Genomic DNA, 20143 nt, shown 5'->3' with positions numbered 1-20143 from the left:
CAGGAACTTCTAACTACAAGCTTTTTGGCTGAAAATCACAAGAGTGTAACAGCAGCGATAACATTTTCAACAGGAACAATCCTCAGGCCTAGGAGAAACCTGTAATCAGTGGAGAGAGAGCCTTAGCCTTGGGGAAAAAAAACAAAACCAAAGCACAGTGATGACAAGACTGGACCGCTCCAAGGTCTGACGCTACCACCTCACCAGAGACTGGTGAGAGTAATAAAATCAGCTCCATGGCTCTGGATGAGGTAGGGAAGAGACCAGCGTGTCCCACAGTCCCAGAAAGTGCATCACAAGTCAGGCTTTCTCATAAGAAAGGACAGACGAACAGAAAAAAATAACCTTGCCTTTGCACTCATGATGAACAGGGAGCTTTCTGAAAGCTTTATGAATATAATGGGATGAAAAAAAAAACATTTCTCATCTCAGTTTAATATGAGCCTCATTTATTGGCACGTAATTTCATGTCAAATTTTCTCTTGGCGTTTCCCAAGCATGCTTTTTGTGAAAAGACAAAGTTCAGTTTGGCTTGGAGTTGGTTTTTAGGAAGAGACGAGCCTGTTTTTTGTTTTATAGGGTAATTTATACCCCAGACATCGTAGGCACATGCACAGAGTAAACGTGCTGCTGCTCACCTTGTATAGCAATGAGTGAACGGAGAAAGCGGATTTCGGACAGTTATTGTTTCAAGCACCCAGAAATACTTAAAGGACAGTTGTTCTCCAGGGAACGATGTTAAAAAACTGGCTTTCAGGGGGTCCAACTTTGCTGCATCTCAGCAATTCCTGAGTGAATTGCAGCCGCCAGGCGCTCAGCGCCAGGACTGCTCTGGCTCATGCATCATCCCCCACATTAATGAGGGCTCAGTGCTGGAAACGTGACCGCAGCCAGGGAAGGGAGGATGGAAAGGGATGTCCCAGGCTGCTTCCACTCAGCAGGGCCCAGAAGGCTCATAAAGAAGCAACCCAACATGTCTTGTGGTACAGAGGAGAATATGTCAGTTTAAATGCTAAGGGAATCCTTTTTTAGCTCTCATGCCCATTGCTGATAGAGGAGTTAAGTAATTTATTTCTGTGCAAGAACAGAGGGTGAAATCCAAAACACAATTATGCCAAGCCTGATGGCTTCACCTATACCAACCTCGTTACCTCCCAGACACAACACCCAACAGCGACTGCCAACAAGCCCCTGGGTCATGCAGTCCTTAAAATGCCTGATGATTTGATGAATACCCGAAAGGCGCAACCTGGATCCCATATTTCAGTGTCCCTGCCCAGCCAGCCAATGCATCACTCCTGCTACAGGAAAGTGGGGTCACACTGTGCTGCAGGTACTGCTCCATGCCTAGAGGGGTTCAGGTGTCCCCACACAGAATATTGAGGGAACGCGGCCAGGAATGGTTGCACCCCTTGAGCAACAAGCAGGAAAGAGTGAAAATACAGACTGAGAGTGAATGCAGCATGCGACGGAAAAAATCAACCTGTCTTCGGGGTACTGGAGGTGTCTGATGCCCCCAGCCTGGATGTGGCCAGGGCTGTGAGCACCTGGGCTTGAGGAGCTCCTGGAGCAACCTCACCAGACAACATCTGTTACAAGAGATCCCGTTACAATAAATTCAGTGGAAGAAACAACATGGGAAGGCTCTGTTCAGGAGGAGCCGAGTGGGGCCAAAGACTAGCCCCTCTGAGCCCCTCCCAGAAGCACGAATAACCCACACTGCTGGGCTCCGAGAACCTCCGCAGCCCCTTTAGCCACTGTGGTGCTGTGCCTGCTCTTCACATCTGGTTTTCCCTGCCTAGGCCCAGGATGGACAGGGTGGACTCCACCTCCAGCCCAGCGTGTTAAACCAAGGTCTGGCAGATCTCTAACTACTGCTTGCCAAAGGCACACATCGATCCTGTGAAAAATCAGTAAATAGCTGACATCTGCCTGTTTCAAGTGAAGATAAGGCATGGCTGAGTCCTAAAACGGGTTTCTTCATCCACCAGTGAATTTCAACCACAATACACAGCCTATTGCCCACGAAGAGTTATCATCTTTCCCAGCAAAGATGATCGGTGTCTTCCTGGCCTAAAAACCAACTTGTCAGTAAAAATCTAGAATCAACTGGGGTGAAAACAGCGGTCCCTTCCCCCTCCTCTACCTTTCCCCATCTGTCAGTGGGTAACAGGCAGGGATGACAAATCATTCTCTATCAAGAGGAAAGAGAGAGACAGGAGCTCTGCGGCTGCCTGCCTGCAATTTCCCTTCCCAAGGAGGGATAGCTATAAAGCGCCCAGGTGCTGACGGCTGCCAGAGCAGAGCTGCTCCCCGGCTCCCGGTGCAGAGGGTTATAGCCTGTTTAGAAAATAATCAAAATATGGCTCCATTTCCATGGAGATAGCTTTGATGAAAAGCATTTTACCAGTTTGGAAAACTACACCGGAGCTTTTTATAAAGCATTTTCAAGCACCAACAGTAAATACTGAGCTGACAACTAAAATGCCAAACATAGGATCTGAAGTCATACTTGTACTGATTTCTGCTCTTAAAATAAATGCATGCAGTGATTGGATATTGTTCAATGGTGGAAATATTTCTTCCAACCACACAACAATCACTCTGAAGAGCAAAATCAACTTCCCTAGCAGGGATACAGGTACAAATAAACAGACTATGGCCATACACAAAGGTAATGTATTGCTGCTATATTGCTATTTCTGAAGCTACATTTCTAAGACCTTTACCAAGGTCAGTTCTACTCTGCCTCTTACTTTGTTCCAAGTTAACTCGATTTTCATTTGGAAAGAGCCTTAAGCCCCAATTTCTAAGTGGATTTCAGTGCCTGACTGATAAAGTACTTTTTAAAAGCTAGTCTTAAGTTCATATTGTTGGCGAGTTTGGTTTTTTTCTCTCTCTCTGTGTTTCTTCTTTAAACGCTTCCTACACTGCAGGAGTCTCTGGGGTCTTGGAAAGCCATAGGCAGATCTGTGATAGCCTGCATCAAACCATTCTGCCACGGCTGCTCCAAGCCACAGAGAGGCTTTTTTGTGCTTAGAAACCTAGAAACCAAGGCAGGAGACACAATCCAACTCCACGCTCAGCTTCATTGTGCAGACCGGGCTGGGCCAACCACAGCTCCTATGTCTGTAAAACAAAACTTCCCCTGCCTTAGATGCCCCTTCCCATTACTCTCACCGAGGTTTAGCCCCCCGGGCTCCCCCCTTTTCAAACCAGGTCCTGCCCTAGCTCCAAGATCTCTTACCCTTGTAGGTGAGCCTGGAGCTTCGTCCCCTTCCCCTCCTGCCAAAGGCCCCACCTGAGCATCCCCCCACTACGGGGGCTTCATCTGCACTATCTGCATCCAACCAACATCATGAAGTTCATAGTTCCTCAGCAGCAATCCTCAGGGATTTCAGAAGAGGGGATATTTGAGCAGTACAACCCCCCCACGTAGGCAACTGATAGCTGGTGATTTTACCCCAAAGCATTCCACTAGTCACAGGGACATCCTCTCTCCTTGCACCCAGAAACGCGAGTCCGCTGACGTGCTGACACCTCCCGTAACCCACCACAAATAAAGCCTGGGAGGCGTCTTGCAGCAAACCCTACCTGAAAGTCCTTCCCTCAGAAGTCTGGGCCAATTTGCCCCCACACTTTCCAAAAATACCATTCACTGCCACGTGTATAATTTCATGACTAATTCAGCCTCAGCAAAGGTAGGTGCAGACAGGGGAAAAAAAACCCTGCACATCATGAGCAACTTGATTCAACCCTAACTACTGCATCTCAGCAAACCCTCACAAGCCTAATAAAGCCTTATGAATAAATTACATGCTTTTCAGCCTCCTATTTTTCAAAGAGATAACAAACGTAACCATGTATCAGCACAGATCTGCCAGATCCCACCAAGCACTGCATCCCGCAAGCCTCACGCGGCGGCTGGTGAAGCCAGCAGACGTGACAGGCACCGGAGAAACGCTGTAATTCACACCCACGCTGATGGACAGGGCGGTGAAAAAAGGATTTCAGGTGCTGCCTACCGCCAGTTATCTCTGTCTGCACCCAGGCTTTAATATATTAATCAGAAGAACTGAAAGAGAGAGGCATTTGAAGATGATCAAAGAAAAAGCCCCTGCAAAACGCATTTGGAATGACAGAAGTAGCACACATCGCAGAGTCAAAACATGACACCTGATATTGGGTGTCTGTGTGTTTGGTTGGTGTTATACAAATAAATTCTACCCTAACCGGGAATAGTTTTTACACTTTGATGACAGGCAATAACAATTTCAATATTAGGTTTGTTCAAGTAAAAACCTGCCCAAATATCCATCCTTTTATGTGCTCTCCATTACACTCACAACTAACAATCTCCATTTCAGGGATCTGCACAATATCAGAGAAAGATGTGGGAAGCCTGTGTTCCCAGTCAGGCTGGGACAGTAAGCCTGTTCTCAAATATTTAATTTAAAAAAAAAAAAAAAAAAAGAAAGTCAAAGCTGCTTTCTCCTGACTCAGGGCCCTGCCCTGACATCCTTCCTCTGCTCCCACCCGCCATCCCATGGGGGAAATTTCCTGCCTCCCATAAGGCTGGGTACAGGTTGCCCTTCCTCCACATGTCATCCCGGACCCCACAAAGCCATGGATGCCAGAAGAAATGCTTGCTCTAAATATCCTACCTTCATTCTTTGTAACAAAAAGATGTAACATAGTATTATGGAAAACGTATGCAGGAAAAGAAGGATTTGATTTTCTGAATGCAAGAAGAGTCAAGCTCCCTTGTGCAGTCTAAATATAACTATTTGATGGCTTTTTTTCTTTTTTTTTCATCTGAGGGCCTGACCCTCTCAACATTTCAACATATGAATAATTGTACTTGTATAAACAAAATGGGCTCCTTCATGGATGAAACGAACACAAGAGATTTGTACCATTAAAATGTTATTTCATCTATTTTAAGGGTTTCTGAAAGACCAAAGGGTGCACAGGCATGGTACCCTCTGGGAAAGGATCAATGTCACTGCCAGTGCAATGAGGTCACGTACGTGCCTGAGCAGCTGCAGGATGAGAGTCTGATTATTAAAGAAATCACCAATAACAACAAAATGCTCAGTGCCCTCACCACTCCCATTTGCTTCCCCAAGCTCAATATTTCCAGCCCTTACAGCTACACAAATATATGAAACTCTGCCTGCTCCATAGACGCAACTGTTGGCTTGGTGGCACCAGGAGAATGGCCTGATGAAGGTAGATGACAAATCTGGGGGAAAAAAATCTGGGATACAAGGGGGCACAATGTTCTTCTCCTCTGGAACAGTTTTTAAAGACCCAACCCAAACTTCAGACAATTTAACATTCATAATAAAACATGGCTTGAGTCAGTCATTAAACCTCAAAGGGATCCCTGAATTGTGCTTTTCTTAATGAATTCAATAATCGATTCTTACTACACAAATAAGGTGTGGGATGGATCAGCTAATAAGCATTCTCAGTTAATTGCTTTCTTCAAGTGACAATTCGTACAAATGATACCATCAAAGGAGTAATAATATCTTTATTGATTAAATTAATCTCTAAAAGACAACTCAAATGAGTTTAATTAGCAATGCATGACAGTAGCACAAAATCCTCTGAAAACAACCTTGTAACCCATCCCAGACTTCGAAATCATGGCAACAGTCACGCAATAGCCTTTTGCATCTTTATTCAAATAGACACGTGCAATTTTACGGAGCATCTTTAGCGAATGTCTGTGACCAACCATGAAAATCCACGAAACCCTCTGTGCAGAGAAAAAGCGTGACATGCCGCAAAAGCAGTCTTCCTGCTTAGTCACACAGTCACTAAAAGCCAGAGCTACAAACAGGTTTAAAATAAAATAAAAACTTCTGATGAAAGGAGCAGAAACTGTCAGAGAATTGCCAAAATTCACAGATGGAGTTGTGGGGACCCTGAGCAACATCATCACTTTCAAGCCATGGGAATTGAGTACCGGATTCATAAAATCAGAGGAGAAATCTGCTCAGTACAGCAATGGGTTAACAAAGGTGGATGAAAGCTTGTTCAGGGAGAGCAGGCTGGTATTTCTGAGCCCAGGAGAAGGAGGTGGGCCTGGAGCAGGGGACAGGTCCACAGTACCCGCGTGCTCCCGGGACAGGTGGTGGGAGCTCAGCGAGCCCTGGCAAAATGTGCTTCTATGGCAAGACCAAGAGCAGGTCAGTCACCAGGGCCATGGCAATTTTTCAAGAGATGTTCGTGTTTCTTAGCCCCTTCTGAACAGAAGTGAGAGTGCATGAAAGCTATAGATGCCTTGCACCAGGAAACTAGAGTTTTTTCTTCCACCAGTGCAACTGGGAGACTCAGTCCCAAGTGCCAAGTCCCTACCATACTGAAATTTCAAAAAGTTAAAAGCCAGTGCACTACCATGAGATTAAAGTCTCCATACACCGAGGCTCCAGCAGCTGTACCAGCATCTGTGCCCAGTCACCAGCTCGGCACGAGGACAAGATTTCCGCAAACACTTTGCCGTGGGGAGTTATGAACTCAGGAACAGGCTGATCAAACGCTTGGTCCTTGTGGCTGTCACTGCAATAAGACTGATCCAGCACTGTTATAATTTGATTGCAAGGCACACTTTAGAAAAAGAAAATGCATTGAAAATCTCTCAGTTGAAATATTAGCCTACACTGCCTTGCTTAGCAAACATTTCTGTGCTCTCTGCCAAGAAAAAGGGAATTAGAGTCGATTCTGCCTCAGGAAGTGAAGTAGTGGACATCAGGGACAAGAGGAGGAGAATAAGCACAACCTTCTGGAGACACTCCAGTGTGATAAAAGAAAATACAATAATACAAAGAACAACATGTTCCCCTTGTCAGGGCCAAAGCTACCCCATGAGCAGAACAAGAATTTGCCTAGGGCAACAACACGCTTAATGGCTTTATTATTATTATTATCTGAGAAACCCAAGGACGCTCCCCGGCACGTAAGGGAGAGCAGCAAGCCCCGAGCTACCTTGAGAATGTGAGTAATGGGGTTTTGTTTTTCTAAGTGGCTCACGTAGAAATATTCTCATTGAGCTGACTGAAATCAGCAACCAAAAGAAGCACATGGCCCATATATTTCACTATATGTAGATACAGCTTATTTTAGAATATGCAAAGCATATTTACAAAATGAGTGTCTTGCTTAGCATGCGGTTGGGCCATCCTTCTAGGTTAGGACCGCCCAACCTCCTCAGTTATTTATTTCAGTTTGTTATTCAGATTACTTACCTTTAATTTTACTGTAATACAGCTGGCTTGTGTTTTTGCCTGAAACGCTGTAATTTTTCAATTTTGTTCTCATAGCCTCAACGGGTTTATTATCTCATTTTTTGTTCTTTGAGCATTTTTTGTAATACAAGAATATTATGTTTTTAAAATGCCACATGATTCTCAGAATAGAATTTGTATCACCATCAAAAGGAAAATAAATATTTTCTGTAAATATTTTCATCTAAAAATCTCTAAAACAAACCAGGAACCACCGAACTGCTTTTCCAACTACAGCCAGCAATTAAACAGCCAAAACAAACAAACAGAAAAGCACAAAAAGCCTCAATACTGCATGAATAATTTTTTTTAAAGGTTCCATCTGAATATAAAGAGTCCCATGTTACCGGTAACGTGAGATGGCTGCTGGAGAGCCAGCGATGGCAAGTTGCAAGCTTGTGAGGAAGGGCTGGCAGCTTGTGTACAACAGGACTATTAGAAACAGATAAATCCATCTGAGACCTGACATCTGTTCGAATTTGTAATGATTCTTTCCTTATACAACCAACAACTAGCCTTGGGTAAACTATAACTGAGTTTTTATTGTAAAGCGGAACTTGAAATATCTGGCAATCTTAAACACGCCATCTACAGAACGCTCACTCCGTAAGAGCTACCTGACCTACCTACACAATGGCCAACACATATTAATGCATATGAAATGGGACAGAGCTCTTGGTTGCCCACATAAGACACTTGCACTGAGATGCAAGATTTTTTTGCATAGCTCAGGAATCTTTGAAAATCTACTGTTTAAACAACCTTACAAGGTAGAATTCCTAGGTACTTCAGCTGTCAGAACCACCAATGTTTTTAAAGCCTTGACCAGAACACACAACACATGGGTGTGCAAACAGCAGTGAAACATATGGGTTGGAAACGGAAGCCTGGAAGAGTCACTGGGGAAGAGAGGGATTATCTTTTTCCAAAAGGATGTTTATTACATATTTCTTCTAAAAAGTTCAGCATGTGAAAAAGAAGAGGACATATGTTCATCAGTTGTCCCTGAGATATCCATCTTATTTTTCTAGTTAAGAAGCCAATCTTCCATGAAATTCCCCCAAAACCTAACAGATGGGTTGAATTACTAATTGTGAGAAGGCTAGTTCTACAATGATGATATTAAAAAAATCCCATAGACAAACAAATAAGAATAGTCACAAGAGAAGCTTTGTTTGGAGCTGGATCTCTCTAGACCCAGGAAGCAAGCTGCATGATGATGTACAATAATTACTTCATAAGGGGAAGAGCTATGTGGCATATTTAAAGCCTTTAATTTCTATTCCCTTGTTTAAATGAGATTATTGCTCCCTGTAGCCAATAACAATAGATTTTTAAAGTTTCTTTTGATTTGCCAGCAAAGCAAATATCCTTTGGTAAATCTATGAACTGAACAATGATTTTTCATTTTTACACCACCAGAGTCAATTCAATTTTCCAGCTATAAGTCTCAAGTCTCTCCCTATCAGCTTGTTAACGCACAAGTGCTGTGCTCTAAACCATGCCTGGAAAAATCTCCATAGGCTTTGCCATCCCATGTTGCTTCTGAACATTGAATTCATTGCTTATGAATCACTTCACTGTATGTAAACACTCAAATCGCTAAACCACATCTAATACTGTACATAGTAATCAAGTGATGTTGTCACAGTAGATGCCGTAACAACGAATGTCTGTATGGATTTACTGAGACAGCTCTGAAAATGTGGCTATTAATGTTTCACTTTTAAAAGCACATTTTGCCTGTTTATGAACATATTTTATTTGCAGCTGTGAAATGCCTGTAAAATATTTTCAGGCATCATGTCTTCTTGAGATACTCACAAGAGTCCCACCAGCCTCCCTAAGACTGTTCTCGTGACAAAATAGCACCATCTTTTTCCTGATATTTAAGAGAACTGTCACTTAGAGTAACCAGTGTGACAGCTTGACTGGGGCCTGTTTGTGTTAGCATGCCATTTCATCTCAGTAGCTTTTTGCATGAAGTCACACAGATAAGCATCCCAGGAAAAAAAAAAATAAATTGCACTCACCCCTAAAACCAAATCATATTCCCCTTTAAATTTAACATGCTATAAATCAAGTCAATGCTCAGTTCCCCTGAAGCGTTCTAGCAACTGTGTATGTTAACTTGTTAAAGCGTTGCTTTTGATTCCTTAAATAATGCTGGGTACATTTTTTTCTCGCAGGTGTATGACAAACCTTGATGCCGAGCTCTATGTTCTCTCCTCCATACACATCCATCCCAGGATCGAGGAGCCCAATCTCTCCAAAGAACTTCCTGTGCACAACAAAGGAGCAACCAATCATCGCTGGTGTCCTGTATGAAAAGAAAAACAACAAAAATGGAACAGATTATTGACATTTTCTAATTTTTAGTGGACCAAAGGCTGATTTCTGCAAAGCTCCCGTTGGCTCCACGTACCCCCGACATCAGTGATCACAGGGACTCTGCAGCAATGAGTGAGCTCTGTGCATTTGGAGACATTATCTCACCACTGCAATGAAATTGTCCAAAATGCTTCAATGTGTACAGAGTGGAGAAAGAGTTTTTCTAGGATTAAATTACTGAAAAGTCTTCAGGTCTTTGCTCTGTCACAAACATCTTGCTATGTCTGTGAGCAAGGGCACAACTTCTTTGGGTTTCCATTCGCCATATGTGAAGGAAATAAAATATTGGTATTTCCTTCCTTTTACTTTCTTCTAGCATGTCTAGGAACACAGTCAACTTCAGCACGGACACTAGTATTTGTGAAATGAAGTTTCTACTTCAGATCTTTATCTACCAGCTATCAACACCAGCTATCAACAAGAGTGATGCAGAAGCAAATTCTTCAAAAACTGAGGGCAACTGTTTACAGAATCATTGCTGTGTCTTTTGCTCAGTTACAGTGCTATCTACGGTGCTCTAGGTTAGCGTGAGGAAGTTTTCACATTTACCCTGTGAACCCTCATGCCCTCCAGCTAACAGTGCTGCTCAGCCCTACCTCTGCAGGAGCAGCCCAAGCAAGGTAAGGAAAGCAAGTCAAGCAAGTCCAGCCAAGGAAAATAACAAAGGAAAATGAGAGCAGTACTACCAGCACTGATGACATCAGTGTAATAAGCAGAAAGACTGAGAGAAAACTCAGTGTCAGGGGTTAATTTATAATAACTATGCAATTTCAAGGACACAGTAGATGGCTGTGTTTACTAACCACCCCTGCTGTCACATGCACACGCACCGTCCCTCCCTCGTTACCTTGCAAAGCGCTCGTCAGATCTCCATCTGATACAGCTTCCCAGAGATGAGGATGCTGTTCTGATTTCCACAAGCTGAGATCATGTTTGGGGTATTTTGTGAGCAGTTAAACACTTGTGACCCTCTCCATAAAATTACGCTTTGCTACAGAGCATGGCACTGAACAAAACCGTATCATTATGCCCTTGCTGCCTGGGGATACACTAATCTGTTGTGGTTATGGTATGTGGAGAGTTTACCCCCCGGGATATTTTCTGTACTAAAATAGAAATATAAAAACCATTTGCCCCTTTAACCTGCTTTCATTTGAATCCATGCTGTCAGGATAAAAAACAAAGATCCACTTGAAGGGATCAGCAGGGAGGAGATGACGAATTCTGCAGGTGAGCCATGCCAAGGTACTGCTATTTTCTCAGGATCCCTCCTGCCTACCCTGAGCAAACAAAGCCCTGTGCAGGACAGGAGGGCCATCATCTCCGCAGCTCCTTGCCTGAGGACGCCCACTTTGTGCTACCTGGGGAACACTTCCAGGACTTAACATAAATGGTAGCCCATGTCTCTGGGAATCTCAGGCTACTTAGAAATGCATGCTTTCTGGAGGAAATTGGATTCTGAGGTAGAAACACGGCAACAGGATGGCATATTTTAATGATGGCCTCAAATTCCTGGCTCAAAGCACAGTTCATGGGTTGTCCACACCCTGAGGCACACTCAAGGCTGAACCAAGCACTTAGCGACCACAAAGGAGGAAAGTGCCCTCAAACCCACCCCGACGTGGGTTACGGATGGAGAGGATCAGACCCATGCTGCCCAACACGCCTGTAACTCCCACAGCAGCCTTTGGGGGACCCTGGTGCATGCAGGTGGCTGCAGCATGCGATAACCCCGCAGGGGCCTCGCCACGGCTCCGCCAACAGCCAGCCACGCTTGTCCCTGCGAAACCCCAGAGCTCCTCGGATGAGGAGTTCTAGCCACTTAAGTATTATTATTTATAGGCATTTTAATACTTCTGATAGACTGGTAGAACAGCTAAATGCTGTTGCCATATTAAATTAGTTAGCATCAGAATCCATCTGAGGTGTTTTTTTTTCAATAGATTTCTTCCCTGACAGCCCGCTCGGCCTTCCCTCCAATAAGCGGTGTAATGTTTCATGGTTTGCTGCCACTCTAGTACTTAAGATTTCAATTCTATTGCTTTATTTGTAGCAAGTTAACTGCCATTAGCAGAAACAATTCTTTCTGAAATGATAACCACGTTAGAGATGCCAAATGTAATAGCTCCATTATCCTACATTACCTGCTGGAATTAAATAGAAGCTAAGTGTCTCTGGTTTTACACTGAGCAGGAACAACCCAGCCTGTCCCCTCCATGGGGAACAGATGCGGTGGACACAGGGACCTTTGACTTCTCCAGTCACGCTGACAGGAAAAAAAACAAAGTTTTCAGCCAAATAAATCTGCATTTCTGACTCCATCATTTAGATCTCTGGGAGCTCACCACCAGGTGAGCAAGGTTTTCTGAACCGGACACCCCTCAACAGCCATGCACGGGACCTGTACCCCAGAGACCAGACACCAGCCACAAAGCCTGACCTGGTAGGGATGGAGAGCCCCATGCTCTCACTGCGAGGGCATGCCACAGTCATTTAACAACAAAAACCTAACCTCTTGGCAAAAACAAAACTGAGCGTGGTTTTTTTTTTTTTTTAATCATTACAAATAAAATAATCTTATTTTTCAGTTACCCACAACATTTGAAAAGCCACCGGTTCCAGGAGCTGGCCATGCTGTTATCAGCTTCGTAAAGCACAAATTTAAAGGACTGTGAAAAAGAAGTTCCCCAAACTGTCCACTCCTGCCCTAGACTGCCACACAAGAATGGTTTTTTTTGTCATTATTTTGCAACACTCCTTCTCTTTGTAGACCAGAGAGTCACTCATCCTTCCTAAAATGCTTACAGAAACAGCCTGATGGGGATTTTGCAACTTCACCTTCACATTTTCTTCTTCATTTTCCTGCACACTCTGTTTTCAACAAACGATAACCATGAAGCATGCAAAGCAGCGCTCCCGAGCGGATCTGAGATCCCTCAAGCAATACAAATTAAGTGCTACATTCTTCTTTGTAACAATGCCTCCATATTAAATAAATGAGGAATCATGCGGCGCTCAACAATTTAAATAAAAACACCATTTGATTTTGTAGTAAATCCTTCAAAAAGGTGGACGTTTACAATAATAGATAGCCCATCCACAATGAAATTATGGCCTGCAGACAAAGAGCTGATAAAGCCTCTTGTTCCTCTGCCCCTTAATTAAAAGCATTAACACAGTTTGTTTTTAAAAATCACACAGCTCAGCTCGGCTCAATGCATTTATTTGTCCCGATAGCTGTTTTTTCTTTAATGAGAAAGGAAAAGCAGAAATTGGCAGAAAAGGATGAACAGAGATGTTTAGCAGAATCATTGGTTTTGTAACCAAAAATCCACAGCGTTAGTTCCTTGCCGTTTTTTCTGTTGGCTCTTCTATACAGCAAGTGACAAAAGGTCAAGAAGAACAGCTTTTATGAAATATCCTCAGCATGAATCTCTAAATAAAGATGAAGAACATACAGGGGAAAACGTTTATCCTAGTCTATTAAGTTACTTTAATGGTCTTCCTTTCTTTAGTGCACAGTTACCATCTAATGATTAAAAAGTCTCAAGTAGATTGCTTCTTCAATTCAAGGAAATTAATTTTCCTACACAATTGGATTTTGCTTCCAATTTTATGCTAAAGCGAAAGTTATAAAATATGTAGAAAAAAGATATTAAAAAAATAATTAGTGGTCGTACCATTGAGTACAGGAAGACTGAGAACATGCTTTAAGAATTTGCTGGGGTGTCTGGTTTCCATTAAAGTGCCACTGTTTTTAATAAATATCATTCATGGAGCTGCTCTACCTTCAACAACACAATCCCATACCTTTAGGAGACACGGCACCACATGTAGCACATCTGCGATGGTATTTTACATGCCTAGAAAGATGCAATTTTTTCATTAACGTCTCCCAAACTTGCCATTCCTCATTTAATGCACTAAACTCAAACATTTTCACTTGCATCTTGAGGTTTCAGACTTGTCCAAACTACGTACAATTTTCCTCTTCTGCAGCTCTACGTTTCAGCTGGCGGTCAGTCACCGGTGGGATCCAGCATCTCAGCAGGAAATACGGGGAGACCCTGAGCTTGTGGCCTCAACTTACCAGTTGAGGAGCATCAGCTCGGATCTCACCCCCAGTCCTGCACTGGATTTACACCTGGATCCCACACTGACCACCCAGCAGTCATCACATCTGCCTCAAGAGAGCTGAAAACAGACTCATAACATGTAGAAAATTTAAGTTAAATCATCAAATTTGGTGAAATTAAGCACATAGGTTCCAATAGTAGCCTGCGAATTATTTCCCTGAGTACACCAGGGTTAAGGAGAACATGATCGTTACTTATTTTACATGGCAATCTGTGATAAAGCAATTTTCTTTTGGCCCCAGATGAAATTAAGAACCCAATTTTCAAACAAAAAAAGACTGTCAGCGCTGTACACCTCTATGTTTCTTAATTTGCGGGATGGTGAACGTATTATAGAATAAAGACCAAGATGTATAACACAAAGGTTTATAGCAAGAGAATACGTGTGTGGAAATAAAAAACAATGATGCGGCATTAAGAATCGACCCCTCTGGTCATAAAACCGGGTTAACCCCTTCAGCTCCCGTGTGCCCAACCTCCTGCCCATGGGCAGCAGAGCTCTGTGGGCAGAGGCTGTACAAAACTCTCTGCTCTGGCAGCGAACTGTGGCCTGGGCACTGCCCAGCCACGAGGTGACTACAGCCTGCAGTGACCCCAGGCCGCCAGGCGGTACTGGGCCCAGTCTGGATGCTGCGGGACCATCAGGGGTGCTGGAGGAGCAGCATCTCTGCTGAGCGCCCCAAATGCCACCCTGGGGCGTCCCCAGGCAACACGCCGGTCTCATGGGGACCTGCAATGTCTTACAGCAAGGTCACAGAGGAAAATTCTGGTCACTTGGGGCTGGGGAACAGTCAGAAACGGAAGAGAGGAACTGAATAAGTTAGAAGTGAATGGTAAAACAACAAACCCGGCCTTCAGTCGCATTCGAGCTAGTGACTGTTCAAAACCCTTGGGAGCTGCTCTGGGGACGAGGGTGGTGAGGCTGTGACAGGATGGGCTCGGGCACAGCCCAGCGCTGGAAGTGACCCTGTTCTTCTCTGCAACGAGACCGCAGCAGAGCAGAACAGCTCCTGTGGTGCGGGAGAGGTGGTGGGGCCGGGCAGAACAAAACACAGGCCCAAAGGCGAACCTGGCCAGGCCTCTCCAGCGAAGGGCTGCCCCCTTCTGTCCCCAGCCTGGCCCTACCCCCCCCCCACCATGCTTTGCTCTGCCTTCCCTGTCCTCAGAAAGGGCTCGGCCACTTCCAGGAGGCAGTAGCGGGTACGAGGATGAGTGGAACTGTCCTCCCCAGCCTCCTCCCCGCAAGTACAACAGCCATGCAAAAGATCCAGTGCCCATCTCACCCCTTCCCCTTGCTCCATCTTCTCCAAAAAGAAAACACACAGGGCAGACGTGGCCTGCATGCCTGCTATAGAGCCAGCATTTGCTTTAACAATGAACTTCAGATAATTAATTCAAGAAGTTTGCAGTAATGGAGGTGCTGCAGTGCCAGGGCAGCTGCGGGAGGGGACCAACAACAGCGCACCAGTGCAAGGGCAAGATGCTGATCACAACAGCCCGGAAACCAATGTCACAGATGAAGTGCCTCTCCGAAGGAGAAATATATATTGTTTCTGCCTCCCATGGAGGGGCATCTAAGTGCAGATGCAGAGTCAGGCAGGAGCCAGGCTCTCAGCTTCCCTTCGCTGCCTGTGTAATGGTGTGGGCAGATAAAAGCTGAATGTCTTTCAAGAGAGTGCAATAAAATTTCTAGGAAGGAAAGACACTGTAGCCCACAGCAGCGTACCTTGCTTAATATTATTCCCAGGATGGCATCTGCAATAGTTGTTTCTTGAATAATTCTAGCTTCCCTGCCCCAGTGACCTTGTTTAATTGTCTGTTTCGAATGGGTTTATTTTCCCACTGTTGCTAAGTACTACTGAATCTGTGAAACAAATTAAAAATAAGAGATACCACATAAAAGAGATGCTAGATTGAATGCCTTTCCTGAATTTATTGGAGATTAATACGACTTTAACTTCTAATGACACAGAAGCTATGAAAACTCTGTGTTTTTGAAAATATCTATTATGTCTACAACGTCTGTGACCTTGCTCAAGATACATCTGACTTTGTCGCTGTTGTATGCCTGCTCTGATTTCCACGTCAAGAAGTGACACACCCTGCGATCTCAGGGAAATCATTGAACTTCTCTGTACCTCATTTATCAGATGAGTAGAATACCTACAAGGTCTTGAGAGAAAGCATTTAATAAATCACTTTAGTGACTTCTGCATTCAAGTTGCTGAATTATCTACCACTGTTGTTACACATACCAGACCCCTCCCACATTTAAGCAATCTATGGTGAGAAAAGCACTGGTAGATAATAACCTTACAAGTAAGGAACTGTGCACATGGTTTTCTGCTTCAAGCCTTGCTTTAGGCCACCAGCAGCAACGAAAGCAGCATGCACGCCCTGACCGTGCCCAAGGTGTGTTAAGATACAGCATGTGAGCATAAAGCAGATTACTATTACACGTCCAAGGTTCAGGACTGTAACTCAACTGTAGAATTTCCTCTGCAGGAGAAAAAAAAAATGCTGCCAAGGTCATCATCTAAAAGCATTTTCCTTCCTTGCTTATTTTACAAAAAACGAGGATGTCCCAACACTTGATGTCACTGCATGCCTGCTGAACACCCACCTCCATGCTCCCATTTTCTCCAGCACTTTCATTAGGGCTTTTCCTGCAGACATGCATGCTGCTATAGGCTGTCAAAATACGGCTGCTCATATGCAGGTAATAACAGTCCCCAGCTGTACGTATTTTTTTCATATGAATTCTAACTCCAGCCCCAAACATCTCCCTCACCTGGATCAGCACTGTTTGCTTGCAGAGATTTTGACTAACGCCAACACTGAAGCCCACCTACCAGCACCATGGTCCCTGCACTCCCAACCCTCTGCCCTTTACCTTCTGCAAAGGAGAAGCAGCACCCCATTTGCCCTCAAAACATTTAAGAACTTGACTAAATGCCATTTATCTACCCTTTTACAAACATCACCCACACTGAATGAGGCAGAAGCCTGAACGACACCATGGTGTGCCAGGTCAGAGAGGCCAGGTGAAAGCTTTAACCCGCAGGCCCCATGTACTTAACCCCATTTCCACAGCCACGTGGAAGCAGAAGACTTTTAGGCCACGTGCCGGCTGTCCAACCATCTCCCACAGTGGTCTTGTAGGGACCCCAGTAGAAGAAACCACCCCTGAGAAACCCTTCTGGACCAATGTCTGTGACATGGGAATGATCCTCGCCTGGGGCCATGAAGCTTTACGAGCACAAGCACGTTTGGGCTCTTCTCTGAGCTGTCTGCACAGGGAGCAATGCTGCACCACAGTGTTTGAGGTGTGTGGTTTTGAGCCTAAAAATGGCAAACTTGAGTACAAGCACTGAAGAAGCCACCTTGGAGAAGGTTAATTTGATAATTACCCCTCAAATGGGACTCAGTATCTATTCAGGAATGGTTCTGAGGAAATCATTACTATTACAAGATTCTCCCTTGGGATAAACTTAAAAGATGGTTCTTCATTTTAGCGATTTAATGGCAGTTGCAGAGCTATTGCTGGAGGCAGCACAGAGACAGACGCCTTGGGGAAACCCAGTCTTTTACACTTGGTGCAAAGCCCCTGGCCTGCACTGGTGAACCTAGGGCATGGGGAAAGACGCTTTCCCACAAGCCACTGTAGCACAACTGCATGCCTGTAAACATCAGTTTATGGTCACCCATTTATCCACAAAGGCAGAACTGGGCAAAATAATAGTGATCCCTCATAGTGATTTATTAGGGACAGTTATACAGGAGAGGCCACAGTTTCAGACTTGGAGGATGAGATAAAACGAAGCATGATTTTCACATATATATTAGCTTGTATTGGAAACCACTGAAAAATATGTAAAAGATAGCATGAAAAGTACTTTCCCTGTCAGGAAAGCTATTGCACATCAACATGGAATACAAGGGAGCACAGATTAGCATGGATGAAGAGTCAGAAAGGCGCAGAATTTAGTTAACCTGTTTTTACTTTTTCTAAATGACTGGTCCCCTGGAGGTCTTACACTCAAAGCAGATATGGAACTTGCTGTTATGTTTTACTTGCACTGAGAGCATCCAGACAAAGTACATCTTGCTATCAAACCCAGGAGCTAAGCAACAAAGCCTTGTCTGCCCTAGGAAAATAGATGCTTTCTTATATCTCGTTAGTTAAAACATGCTAACCAGCATGAGGCAAAATTCTAGCAAAACAAAGCAGCTTGAAATTTTAATCTGAGCTGGGAGGTGAGAGTAAATCACTCCCCAATCTCTTCCCCACACTGTGCATCACCATGCCATGCACGGGAAAGCTGCTACTACTTAACGCACGGTAGGTACAGTGAGCACGCACCTTTAAAGATTAATCAAGAGAAGGTCACAGTCTTTTCCTGCTATCGACTATCACTTGCCTCTTCAATGCAAGTGGGAAGCGCCCTCCTGAACAGCTTATTCAGGATTTTCAGTCTCACGTGAACTTTTCATTAAAAGGGTAGTGTTTGTATTTGCAAATCAGACCTATTTATTCCATGCTAGAGATGCAGAACTCCCCAGGGCAACGTCAGGAACTAGCTTCAAAGTTTCACTAGAAGAAGTTTAAAACCTCTTTTCTGCTAATTGGCAGGGACCAAAATCCACCTCACTGGGCAGAGCAGAATAGGAGACGTCTTCATCAGTTCTCCAAAACACTTAGATTTAACACACAGAGCTAGGCAGCAAACACTTTTAAACCATTTTCCAGTTTTTCAAGACAATATTTTTAGGTAGTTCTAGACACAGGGACTTGCATTTGCACCACTTTGGAAATCACAGTGACATGAGGACAGACTAAGGCTTGGTCTCAACTGCATGAAGCTGAAAGACTTCTTGTTCTTTATTCACTTCAGCACATGATCTTTTGGCATTTCCAACACCTGATTTATTAGAACGTAATGTTTGGTGCAGGAGAAATGGAAGAAAAAAGAGGAAATTCTTATACTTAAAAGTACCCGAGGTGGAGGCCAGAGTTTGTGTGTCAGGCTGCACACGCTCACCTCATCCGGCACCTAATCCTAATCCCACGGGTTTTCAAATGGGAACAACTAATCCCTTGTGGAAAAAGTAGGCATCAGTGACGGTAAACTTGCAACAGGTACATTTGGGTACCACTGCTGGGTCCCCACCGTCCTGCGCACTGCAGCCCCCCGCAGGTTCAGGTGCCCGGAGCTGCTCGCGCTCAGTGAGCAGCAGGTCCGAATGGCTCCTGCAGGAGCTGCTTTGCCAAGAGCACGTCCCTTTGCTTGCTATTGGCAATAAATGCAATGCAACTGTAACTTCATCTCCTTCCACTGTCGCTAGACTGCTAATTAAATGATAATTACTTTTAGATGTAATATGTATAACTAACAGGCACTTAACAGGAACACGTTATTTACTTTTCTTTTTTAGCGTGAATATATTTTTTCTCAAGGGCAGCAAAGTGGCTGACTTTCAGTCATGTTCCTCCTCTCCACCTAGCAGAAAAATCACAGGAACAAATTTCACAGGTAAACAAATTTCTCGCTTGCTTCAGATGCTACTCCCAGCCCAACTCAGCAACAGGGCGTGCCTGGTTAAAGCTGGGCCTGAAGGTCTGAGTTGCTGCAGACTCCTTCAGGACCCAAACCAAGACTTCGGCAACATGTCGTGTCCTGGCCTAGGACATGAAAGTCAGCACAACCCTATCAACTCACCAGCCTACCATGTCACAGCAAACACTCCTCAGGGGCCCTGCACTCAGCTGCTCCTCACACAGAGGCACCAAGAGGAATGAGCTCAGTGCAGAAAAACAAGCCACAACTGCTTTCTTCTTAAAGACGCAGCTGGGGGAGGCTGTGGCACCACCCACATCCGCACTGATATGCACGTATACAGACCAGTCTAAGCTGAGACTTTCAGAAGGGAGATGCCACACATGGGATGGTTCCATCCTGACCGTGCAGCTACTTTTTCACAGAATCACAGAATCGTCTAGGTTGGAAGAGACCTCCAAGATCATCTAGTCCAACCTCAGCCCTAACACTAACAAGTCCTACACTAAACCATATCACTAAGGGCTACATCTAAACGTCTTTTAAAGACCTCCAGGGATGGTGACTCAACCACCTCCCTGGGCAGTCCATTCCAATGCCTAACAACCCTTTCAGTGAAGAAGTTCTTCCTGACATTTGCCCTTTTATGATGAAGATACACAAAATCACAAGGAAGGCGTTCATGACTAATCACACAAAACCAAAAAGCGTTCTCCAAGGCAGCGCTTACACCAAAGTACTCCTCCTCAGGTTTAAAATATGC

At 44.4% G+C, this 20143-nt stretch overlaps 1 protein-coding gene across 2 annotated transcripts in view; it reads right to left on the bottom strand.

Annotated features, from left to right (window-relative positions):
• GALNT17 (polypeptide N-acetylgalactosaminyltransferase 17) overlaps positions 1–20143 on the bottom strand; it is a 208435-nt gene that overhangs the window by 65097 nt on the left and 123195 nt on the right. For both annotated transcript variants that reach the window (XM_080562705.1, XM_080562704.1), the window contains exon 6: positions 9498–9615. In XM_080562705.1, the coding sequence (XP_080418831.1) occupies positions 9498–9615 (118 nt within the window). The remainder of the gene's footprint in view (positions 1–9497; positions 9616–20143) is intronic.

Source organism: Anser brachyrhynchus (genome assembly GCF_964034855.1).
Source record: "Anser brachyrhynchus genome assembly, chromosome: 20".
Classification (NCBI taxonomy): domain Eukaryota; kingdom Metazoa; phylum Chordata; class Aves; order Anseriformes; family Anatidae; genus Anser; species Anser brachyrhynchus.
The sequence above is the reverse complement of the archived record's forward strand: the minus strand, read 5'-3'. Positions and strand labels throughout refer to the sequence as shown.